Source organism: Mauremys reevesii, linkage group 4, assembly GCF_016161935.1.
Source record: "Mauremys reevesii isolate NIE-2019 linkage group 4, ASM1616193v1, whole genome shotgun sequence".
Lineage (NCBI taxonomy): Eukaryota > Metazoa > Chordata > Testudines > Geoemydidae > Mauremys > Mauremys reevesii.
In genome coordinates, this window is record NC_052626.1 from 86523965 (window position 1) to 86536210 (window position 12246).

The 12246-nt window shown below is 38.5% G+C and overlaps 1 protein-coding gene across 8 annotated transcripts in view; it reads left to right on the forward strand.

Moving 5' to 3' along the window:
• The window catches only part of GAS2 (growth arrest specific 2), a 168647-nt gene that overhangs the window by 52789 nt on the left and 103612 nt on the right, over positions 1–12246 (forward strand). For all 8 annotated transcript variants that reach the window (XM_039536369.1, XM_039536377.1, XM_039536370.1 and 5 more), the window contains one exon: positions 6584–6708. In XM_039536369.1, the coding sequence (XP_039392303.1) occupies positions 6584–6708 (125 nt within the window). The remainder of the gene's footprint in view (positions 1–6583; positions 6709–12246) is intronic.

Here is a 12246-nt window from a genome sequence, read left to right on the forward strand (position 1 = left end):
CTTGTGGGAAGTAAAATCCTTGTTCATCTGTGTGCACCTATGTGCATCAGTACTGGGGAAGCCCATCCTTCTTTTGGTGTATTTCATAGGTTCAACAGGTCTATATATGGATCACTATAGTTACATATAGATGTCTTCAAGAGATTTTTCACTGTCTGAATGGTTCTCTTAGTAATCCCATGACTTCATTGCACAAATGGGTCTTAGGGAATTCTCAGAAGTCTGCACATGAAAACTGGGATCTCTTGACAGTAAGTTCAGCTTGTAGTGTTATATGGTTGACATACTGCAATGGGTAATTGCCATCTTGTATTTGCTAGTGATTTTAAAGCAATAATCAATTTACAATAAAGAAACCTCTTTCTTTGCATATTAAAATAAGTCCTCCCTTACACTTTGCATTAGTACATCTGGAATTTCATGACCCATCATCAGTTCTCTGTATTGTGTCTTTTTGAAATGGTTCTATGTAGCAAAATGTATTACCGTGTCTGTTATCTGAGCACTATTCATGGAAAGGACAATGTATCTCTTGCCTTTTTCTAACATTTTTCAGCATAGATATGACAGCTATGAATGTTAGTGAGTGTTCCCTGCCCCATCCAGTGTAGATGGAACAAACAGGCCTTTTCTATTTAGCAAATGTTGCCTTCTTCATTAATTCATCCATAAATAGTCAATATAGTCTTAGAGTACATCTATACTGAAATGTAATCCCAGGGTTAGTAGAATTTGAGTTAGCAGACCTTGGGTTTGTTAACCTAGGGCTTGAGCATCTACACTGATTTGTAACCCTAGGTTAGGAATTACCTGTTAGGTTCACTCCCTATGGGGCACCTGGCATTGGCCACTGTCGGTAGACAGGATACTGGGCTGGATGGACCTTTGGTCTGACCCAGTCTGGCCATTCTTATATTCTTCATTGTTGAGCCCTGGGTCCCAACCTGGGCTCCAGAATCTACACTGCATTATATGGTCCTAACTCTGACCACTTATATCCCAGACTTAGTAGCACTCTCCCAAAACCTGGCCACGTTAGCCCTTTGTTCATAGCGCAGTCTGACAAAACTTGACTGTCCACCAGAGTTGACTGTCCAGAGGACAACGAAAGTCAGCCCATGGAATTGTGGAATACTTTTGATGGCTTCCCAGAGCATGAGTCCAGTGGGGCTGCATTTGCAATGCAAAGCAATAGGACTTAAACCCTGGGTCCCAGCTTGACTCAGGCTCAGACCCTCCATCCTTGTGGGGTCCTGTGACCCTGGGTCTTAGCCCTGGGTTAGTATGATTTGTGTGTACATAGAAGGGCAGTTAGGCTTGAGCTTGAGTTCAAAAACTGGGCTTACGTTGCAATGTAGACATACCCTTGTTACAAATGTTCTTTCTGAAGGTCATCTTTGGAAAACTGGGTTTATGGACAACTGGTTTTGGGTGTGTTTCAGTAAGAAATTCTGGTAGTTTTGAAGATACCTCACTGAATTTTATAATCATTACTATTGCACTCAGGTGGTGTTAATCTGTTTATTACTCAGCTAAGCATATTAATGTGATTTATATTCCACATGGAGATTAATCCTCCTCTCCTACACTAATTTTGTATCAGCTCACTTGGATGGAGTTACTCCTGATTTAACCAGGTGTGAATGAGTGGACAATCAAAAAAACTTTACAGCTTCAGTGTTATATATTAGATTGTAGGTGATGATGAAGACAGAGGACTAGGGCTTTGGCAGCAGTAGTGGCTTCTTTCTACTGCTCTGGTCCCATTGAGGCAGTTGGAGATTTCACATATGTATCTACACCACCTGCTCTCAGCTCCCTGATGTTGGGGGCATGTTGGGGTATAATAGGTGTGAAAAAAAGGTGCAGGCCAAAGTGCTTGCACTTCAGTGGTCTCTAATTACTAGAGAAGTTCCTGCTGGTGTGCCTTAGAGGAGCCCTTACTTTGTTCCAGGTTATGCTGGGAGCAGAAATGGTCTTCAGCTGGCCCCAGAATTAGTTCCGGTGCAAAGCAAAGCTCAGCCAGACCAGACAGTCTGGTCCAAAATGTCTCAATTTACAAACCTTTAGTTTATGACATTATATTTATTTGTGTTTTTAAATGTTAATGATGGATAATCTTATTGTAAGTACACAGGCTGGAGTGACATTTCAAAATCTACTATAGCAGCCAGAGCCCCTTGGCTCCCATGCTTTGACTGCTAAAGAGTCTCAGAACTGAATTGCAAAACCCAGTCCAGCATCAGCAGGATCTGGGGCCTGATCTAAATAACCCTTGTTTATGTAAGCAGCTATCCTAATTCATGCAGATAGTCCCATTAAAAACAGTGGGATGACTTGGATAAGCAATGGTTGCTATATTGAAGAAGACTTTATTTTCCTGTTTGCATGCTTCTAGCATTAGTTTTTACTATAGATTATGCTGTTACCATCCTATATACACATTGCTTTCTTGTAATTATAGCTCTTTTAAAGATTTTTTTAAATGGAGTTTAATGTTTTTTTCCATCCAAATATATGAAGCCATTTTTTGTTCTCAGGCTATGAACATAACTCTCATTTGAGTCAATACATTTCAACTGTTAAATATATCATGGTGTCTCTTTTAGCAAAGAAATGCCACTTTTTGGGGCCATAAAATACAGTGAATTGAAAGCTAACACCTAATATATTTTTCATTAAATACAGATGTTCAATGTAAAACTCATTTTTCAGCATTCATAAAAGGCAGCAGAACTACAATATTCCAGCTTAATATATAAAAATGCAATAATCAAACTGCTAATGTAATTGTATTGTTAAATGGCAAGAGAAGATAGAAAGCATTTTTTCTGCATGTGTTTAAAAAGGAATATATATTTTAATCTTATTGCTTTAATCAGATTTATAAAAGCAGCCAAGAGAATAGCCAAATCCATAAATCATAGGACATCATAGGCATTTAAAATGAGGGTTATTTTACCTATATAGAAAATCCTAAAGAGTTTGCATTTAAAACAATAAAACTTCAGTTATGGTTAAAGATATGAACGTATGTATTTTACAATAGAGTTCTATATTAACATATAATATTGCCTTTTAAAATAAAACAGCTTCTAATATGTCCATTCTTTAAATTAGCTTTCTGATCGTTTCGGCACCTTCGACCGAAGGGACAAAATGGAAAATATTTTTCATTATTAACAATAGAAAATGTAGGCCAAACATGGTGGTGAAGGTATTAAGGTGCTGGGATGCTGACTTTTTTGTGTCTGGGGGCTATTAATTTAATTCCTGGCTCCAGAAGAGCTGCATGCACCACTAAAATAATGTCAGTTATGCACAGACTTCCATTGTGATGCAGTGCTGCTACTGCTCTTCTGCCACCTGCAGAAGTCATTATATACACTAGAGGCTACAGTATGAAATCTACAGTGGAGAGAATCAAGGCTAAAAAATGAAGGGGAAAAAAAGGTTTTACGTCAAACAGATGTTCTTGAAAGAATAAATGTATCAGAAATAGCAAGTTTAACTTGAACCAGAAAAGTGAATCTATTGTTGCATCTGAGAATCACATGCTTTAAAGATCTTATTTTATTCCTCTCTGGTTTTAGCCTACAAAATGAAGAACGCTGGGGACTGTTTTCCTTCAAGGTGTTACATTATTGTCAAAGTACCTAAAACCTTTCCAACAATTTCAAAGCCATGGTCAGATAAATCCTAGTATCCTTTTGATTTTTGTGCTTTTGTAAATAAAAATTTGTTTAAAATTGGTCTGGTCTGTATATTTTGGGACAAAAATACAAAATGAAATATTTCAAAAATTTATTGTTTTAAAAGGATATAAAAAAGAGGGATTTATTTTAAAAAGAGGGAATGTGGTTCAAAACAAAACAGCCCAACCTCTCTCTTTTCTCCCCTCTCTCCTTTTTTTAATGGAAGGATGAGACAGTTTTAAAAAATGATTATTATTGTATGTACTGCATTGAATTATTGTATGCAATCAGAGATTTAGGGACAACTAGTGCATGGGGCTAATAGCCATTGGTGGATCTATCCTCCATTAATTCATCTAATTCTTTTTTGAGCCCAGTTATACGTTTGGCTTTTACACCATCCCTGGCAACAAGTTCCCAATGTTAACTATGCATTGTGTGAAGTACTTCCTTATATTTTAAACCTGCTGTCTATTAATTTCATTGGGTGACCTGATTCTCGTGTTATGTGAAGAGGTAAATAACCCTTCCTTATTCATTTTCTCCACATCATTCATAATTTTAGAGACCATTATTGTATCTCCCCTTACTCATCTCTTTTCTCAGCTGAAGAGTCCCAGTCTTTTTAATCTCTTCTCAGATGGAAGTTGTTCCAGACCCTTTATCATTTTTGTTGCCCTTCTCTGTACTTTTTCTAATTCTAATATATCTTTTTTGAGTTGGGGAGATGAGAACTGCACTCAGTACTCAAGGTGTGGGCATGCCATGGAATTATATAGTGGCATGATATTTCTTGTCTTATTACAATTTCTAATGTTCTGTTAGCTTTTTCAACTGTCGTTGAACATTGAGCAGCTGTTTGCAGAGAACTATCCACAATGACTCCAAGATCTCTTTCTTTAGTGGTAACAGCTAATTTAGACCCCATCCATTTGTATGTACAGCTGGGATTATGTTTTCCCATGTGCATTACTTTGCATTTATCAACACTGAATTTCATCTGCCATTTTCTTGCCCAGTCACTCAGGTTTGTGAGATCCCTTCATAACTCTTCGCAGTCAGACGTGGATGTAACTGTCTCAAGTAATTTAGTATTGTTTGCAAACTATGCCACTTCACTGTCTACCCCTTTTTCCAGATAATTTATGAATATGTTGAACAGCCCAGGTCCCAGTACATTTCCTTGGGAGACCCTGCTATTTACCTCTCTCCACTCTGAAAACTGACCACTTATCCCTGCCCTTTGTTTTCTAGCTTTTAACCAGTTACTGATCGAAGAGAGGTCCTTCCCTCTTATTCCATGATTGCCTACTTTGCTTAAAAGCCATTGGTGAGGGATCTTGTCAAAAGGCTTTTTGAAAGCCCACGTACACTATATCCATTGGATCGTACTTGTCCACATATTTGTTGAACCCCTCAAGGAATTCTAATATGTTGGTGAGGCATGATTTCCCTGTACAAAAGCCATGTTGACCTTCTCCAACATATTGTGCTCACCTTTGTCTGATATTTGATTTTTTTTTTTTACTATAGTTCCAATTAATTTGCCTGGTACTGAAGTTCAGTTGCTTCATTCCTTCCTCTATAGCAAGGCATGGCACAATTCAATTTTTATATTTTATATAATTTTGATTGGTAATATTGATTATTTTAAATAATTTTACTGTTTTTATCTATTTCTAGTTTTCACACTTCCAGGAAATTATGGGGGTGGTATCAGAAAATAATTATTTAATGACAGTAGGCATTGAGATTCAAAAGTTTTATAACAGTTAAAACAAAATTGTCAACTACACATGTCAAAATATACAAATTAAGTATCCTTAAATGAAATTCTTAAGTTTTCAAGCAGCATTTACTTTCTTTGCCTATCTGTAAATTTCAGTTACTATCAATGGAAATATTTTATCGTTTTGTCCATGTATAGTGAAATCCATGTTTACTGACACTTACTGATAAAAGCCTAATCCTTCCAAGCCTATCTATAGGCTTGGCACCCTGGTTGGATTACATCTGCTATGATGCACCAGGATGTCCTGTCCTGGAGAGTGGAAGCAGTGTATCATGTGAGACATAATCCACTAGGGAGCCCAGCCTGTAGAGACCAATGGAGAAATGAGGCAACTAAACTTCAATCCTCATGAAGCAATGTGCCAGCATTACCAAAATCAAAATATTTTTGTTTATGGGTATTTAGTTTTTAGACCAAATAAATTGGTAATTTTCCATGGAAAGTAGACACTCCTTTAATGATAAAATTCATTTAGTCAAACTCCACTTTCCTTCAAAAAACAATTTTGACAGAAAATTGTCAGCACCTTCCAGGATCAAACCCTAAATTAACAATGAAATAGAAATTAACCTCTCGTCTCTAAAGCTGGGGACTACTGGGAGTGAGGGTGAAGCTTGCAGTGTACTTGTTCTGAGGATAAATTTAAGACATTATGTTGCAGGGCTGTCAATCTGGCACCTTTTTAATATCACTACAATAAAAAAGTGGTCCTGTATAGTCAGAAATGGTAAAACAAGATTAATAGAATCTGGCATATTAGTTGGACTCATTCTACAAAAATGTGTTGTTTGACAAGATGAATGTTTAAAAATATACCATCCTGAAGAAAACATCAAATTATCCAACCAAAAAATGTATCCAAAAAATTGTGTCTCAGTGCCAGGAAAATAGCAGCAAGACTAAATGATAAAAACTCAGTGTAATGTGAGTTATTCAGTTAGGGCTTGTTTCTAAGCCCATTGAAGTTAATGGAAAGACTCCCATTGACTTCAATGGGGTTTGGTTTATGGATTTTCCTTGCAAATCCAGTATTTACATTTATTGTGTAGACACAGGCATCCTTTTTTGCCATGTTAATTTTCTTCTTGCCTTTCAGGTAGAGAGATAACTGCAGAAACTTTTATGGAGAAGTTGGATAATGGTGCCTTGCTCTGTCGACTAGCTGAGACCCTGCAAGAGAAATTTAAAGAAAACAGTTTTGATGCAAACAAGCCTGGCAAAGTAAGTCTTAGATAACATGTCACATGTGCTATCAGCATTAGGGATCTGTAACTTCATGGATCTAATTGTATTTGAGAGTTTCAGAGGTTTTGTTTGTGGAGGCTCTATCCCTCGGAACCTGGGACCACTACTCCACATTGAAAAATGAGAAAATAAAACTCTAGTAAAATCAGTGTACATTCCTCCAAATGCTGAGTGCTTTTTCATATATGCCAATTCTTTCATAAAAATGAGCTATTTTAGTAATTGTGCTGGTATCCTTGACAATGTAATGCACATTCCATTAGAGGCTCTGTTGCAGCAGCACTTCAGTGAACAGCCTGGAAGCCACAGAAAAGCAGCAAAGGTTGCTTTGAAATGTGTTCTTAAATGGACTGCCTCAAAGACCATTGGGGACAATGAAAGTCTTTCTGTTTGCTTCAGTAAACTTTTGATCAGCCCTAAAGTCTGGTTCTGCTCTTCAAATTAACCTTGTAAAAATGGCATAGTGGAATTTCATGTTCATTGTCTTTCAGTGAGTTCCCTATCAAATGAACTCAGTGTACAAGTAAAAAAAGATGTTTTTTTTAACCACCAGTCCTGAAAACTGAGCGCTGAGAGTCAAGCTTGGCTCTTTCCATCTTACACATCTTCACCTGTAATAATTTTGGTAACATTTGCCACACATTCAATTGTATCTGGGCTGCAGGAATGTCTGCAGTTGCTGTTAGAGGCCGTCTGTGATCACTGTAGCGCTTGGTCTGCCTGAAGTCAGGCAGCCATGTGGCCTGTCTGTCTCCCCATGCTGAATCACAGTAGGGAAGGAGCTGCCAAGAGAAGAAGGCAGTCATAGGGCAGAGGTGAGGGGCCTAGTACTAGCACCAGAATCCCTAGCATCCTACCAGACAGTCACCTATCCCTACGTCTGGCTTCCCCCCATGAATCCAGCCAACTCCTCTGAGTCTCCAGATTACCTCTAAACAGGTTTTCCTAGCCCCTCCCCCTCCAAAGTGGACCTCCAGACCTCTCTGAGAATCCCAGTTTTCCCTGCTTCCTCCTCTTCAGCAATCCCAGATTCCCTCCAGCACCCACCTAGCCCCAGACACCCTTAGTTTGTTCAGCACCCATCCATCTCAGACACGGTCTGGCGCTTACCTGCCATCTATCCTAGCGCTCCTTAGAGTCACTTCCACCTACACTAGCCACAAGCTGCCAGATTTTCTGCAGTTCCTGTTCTTCTCTTGCCACTGACTGAGGCAGGATGTGTTGACCATAAATTAAAGTTTATGGTCATATGCAGATGTTTGTACATAAGCAAAACTCACAAACACAAGACCCAGAAATTGGTGCAGTGATAAATGATGACAGGTCAGGTCTACAGAGCGATCTAGATCTCATCTCTTGAACAAACATGCATTATCACAGCTAAATGCAAAGCCGTTTGTCTAGGAACCAAGAATGTAGGACTGTGTTTTGGAAACCAGTGACTTAGAAGAGGACGTAAAGGTCATGATAGATAAGTTAAACGTGAGTTTTCAGTGTGATGCAGAGGCTAAGAAAGCGAATGCTAGGGGTGTGTATATATAACCAACGGAATATCGAGTAGGAGTAGGGAGGTGTTATTTCCTCTCTATATAGCATTGGTAAGATCATTACTGGAATACTATCACCAGTTCTGGTGTCAACACTTTGAAAAGGATGTTGACAAATAGGCAAGGGTACAGAAAAGTGCTATAAGAATGATCTGAGATCTTGAAAATATGCTTTACAATGAGAGGATAAAGAATTTAACAAAGAGAAGGTTAAGAGTTCAGTCTATAAGTACTTCTATAGGGAAAATATTTCTGATAGTAGACAGCTCTTTAGTCTAGTAAAGACATAACAAGATGCAATGGCTGGAAGCTGAAGCTAGTCAAATTCAGACTAGAAATAAGGTGCACATTTTTTATAGTGGAAGTAACTAACCTTTGGAACTACATACTTTAGGATATGGTAGATTTTCCATCACTTGAAGTCTTTAAATCAGGATTGGATTTTTTTGTAAAACTTATGCCCTCACTCAACCAGAGCTTATGGGCTTGATGAAGAAACCACTTGTTGAAATTCTGTGGTCTGTGCTGTGCAAGAGATCACATTAAGGTGATTGGAGTGGTCTGTTCTGGCCTTAAAATCTTCTAATCCAGATGCAGATTAGTTTATCATATAGTTTGCATAAAATGTCACACCTGGGGCTGTGCAAAATTTGGCAGCTATGAGTTTTACTTAAATTCTATCAATTATTAATCACTAGGGCAGATCCAAAAAATTGCGAATTTCAATTTTTTTACAAAAAAGACACGTTGTGGAAATTTTTCCTATTCTGTGACCCCCTCTATTTACCACAGTTCACTTATTTATCACAATAAAGAAGAAAGTTTAATGCAAATTACGGTGGTCCACCTAAAATGTTGATTTAGAACTACCATTGGTAGCTTCCTTTATAGTGTTCTGAAGTCTGTTGGTGAGCCAGAAAGTCAGTCATTTGCACAGGTTGGCACAGAAGGGATGGACTAGATGACCTCTTGAGGTCCATTCTAGAGCTACATTTCTATGATTCTATGTTTGCTTTCTCCTCCCCTTTCCTACTTTCTATATAGACTATTGAGGACTTTAATAGGCGGATGAGACAAGTTTTTGAATCAAGATGAATTAGCCAGTAGTTACAATTTAACAAATATTTTATGAAATCAATACCTCAAGCAATGCAATTCCGTTGGACACCTGCACTTTGGTTTTCTGCATCATCACATTATCACAGGGGTAGGCAACCTTTCAGAAGTGCTGTGCCGAGTCTTCATTTATTCAGTCAAATTTAAGGTTTCGCGTGCCAGTAATACATTTTAACATTTTTAGAAGGTCTCTTTCTATAAGTCTATAATATATAACTAACCTATTGTTGTATGTAAAGTAAATAAGGTTTTTAAAGTGTTTAAGAAGCTTCATTTAAAATTAAATTAAAATGCAGAGCCCCCTGGACCAGTTGCCAGGACCTGGACAGTGTGAGTGCCAATGAAAATCAGCTCGCATGCCGACTTCGGCACACGTGCCATAGGTTGCCTACCCCTGTATTATCGCATACGTTTGTTATCTGCTGTTGCTTGGAGAGAGAGCTAATGTTAGCAAAGATTAACTGAAAATGTATCAAAATGTAGGGCCACGTCCTCAGATCTTGTGACAGTCTGGACTTACACTAACACCATGTGAGAATCTGGCCCTGAGAGAGCCAAAATTCACTGAACTCACTCTTTGGAGTAAGTATGGCAGCAGGTAAAGAATAGGACAATTAGAACTTTGGCAATCTGTTATACTGTAATTATTTAGATTTATAGGTCATTTTCTTTGTCAGACTGGTATAACAAATTGAAATAACATAGAAAAATCTCAGTCCAAAGCTATTTCTCAATGTATATTTCATATTTGGAATAATAAGAATTCAAAGAAATGACAGTGTAATGGCTGTGTGTCATTACAAACTATTAGGGGTCTGTTTATCCTTTCTTATTGTAATTCCCTAATGTAGCAGTCCTAGGCAGTAGACTCCACAACTGGAAAATTTGACTCTTGGTGCCAAGGAAATTTATATGAGAATCATAGTGTATGAAATTTAGCATAGTAAGAATTCTACAATACTCTCTGGAACCATTACTGTATACCATGTTAATAATATATGTGGTATTCTGGAGCCATTAGGTTGTTACTCAGTGCATAGGAATAAAGAAACATAACAGGCTTTCACCCAGCAACCCCCTTGAAGATGACATTTTTGGCAGCTAGGTCTATTAGACACTCCAGCTTCTATTAAAGTAGAGAAAGCACTTAGATCCTTAAAAAAAAAAAAAAAGAAGCTGACTGATATAAAAGGAATGGCAGCCAGAATAACTGGTTTGGAGGCAGCAGCCAGGCCAAAGCTGAGTGAGGGGGAGGCAGACAGTATAGGGTGAGACAGATAATGGAAAAATCCCACAAGGTACTGCCATAATCCTAAAGACTAGAGAGAATTTAAACTACTTCCAAACGTGGAGCTCTCCCTTCTGTGTGAGCTGCTTCTTAAATGGTAATTCAGGCTCCATAAAATACTTCGGGTTTAATTCATTTTTACAAGTTTAAGGGAAAAGATACATCCTGTTATCCCAGGTGTACATTGCTAATCCCGGTGCCCTTCTAAAAGCCTGTTAGTTGGCTGCCTTTGGTGTCATATCCAGTAACACATCTAGGAATGCATTAAAAGTGGATAATGCACACACTGAATCACCGAAGGAAGTTACTGCTCATTTGTTCATTGGAATTGCACGGAGCCAGATTGTGATACCCGTATTGAGCCTGAGTAATGCTTTACACCATAAGCAGTCCCATTCCTACTGCAAGGTAGTATCACAATCTGGTGCTTTTAGTTATAGGAGGGTAAAAAATCTCCAGGAGGATTGGGCAGTTTGGGGAGTATCGCTTTGATGGGATTGTTCCCCTCCCTCTTCCTCAACTGCTTAGGAGCCCCACAAGAATCGGCCTTTGTGGGTGGGGGACTGCAAGAATTAGGAGGGAGTGAACCAATGGCAGAGCTGTTTCTACAGCATTATCCTCTCTCCAAACCTGGAGGACCCTGACAGCATTAATTAAATTGCTTCCCCCTCTGTGACGTAGAAGCATCCCTGTGGTATTAGGGTACCTCCAGAAGAAGCAGTGGGCTGGAAATTCCTTGGCTGAACAAGAAGCTGGAAAGGGAAGTGGGGAGCCAGAAGCCAGGATAAAAACATAGGCTCTGCATGGGTCTTGAGGGATCCCTGGTTTCTGGGGCTGAATTCTCTGAGGGACAAATCTGAAAGGAATTCTCTGAGGTCAAATACAGTTTCATGCCCCTTATGCATATAAGGTCAAATTTTGAAAAATGTATAAGTTATTTAGGAGCCTAATTCCTTAGCCCCATTGATTTAGGTTGATTATTATTATGATTATTCAGGGCCAGATTTTCTAAGGTATTTAATCACATAAAGATACAGAAAGGCAACAACTGGGATTTTTGAAAGCAGCCCTCTTGAATTAGGTACCTATGTGCTCCTTAAAATCCTACTTAGTGCCTTTGTGTGTCTTTATGCATCTTTGAAAATCTGGCCCGTAGGGGCTTTTAAAAATTCTGTTCATGGTCTATATTGATTAGAGGTCTGATCCTACACTGATGAATCAGTCAAAACTCCTCCTGGCATTAATGGGAACTTTGTCTGCACCTGGACTGCTGGAGACTCCGGAGCGCAGTCAGTGTAGAATGCATTCTGCAAGAGGGGCTGCATTTTTCTTTCAGAAGCATAATGTGTGCTGTTTGCTATTTCAAATGAGTCATAATCCTGCAGGTCTAGTAAACTGGCAGATACAGAGATAGTGATATTAATAAATGCCAGAGACTTGTACAGTAGTAAATGTCTGAAACTACCCATGTTGCAGTTAATGACTTGCTGCCCAGAAACTTCTTATTACAACAAGTTCAATTCCATAAAAGTGATTCATATTGCAGGATGCCATTTTGTAATT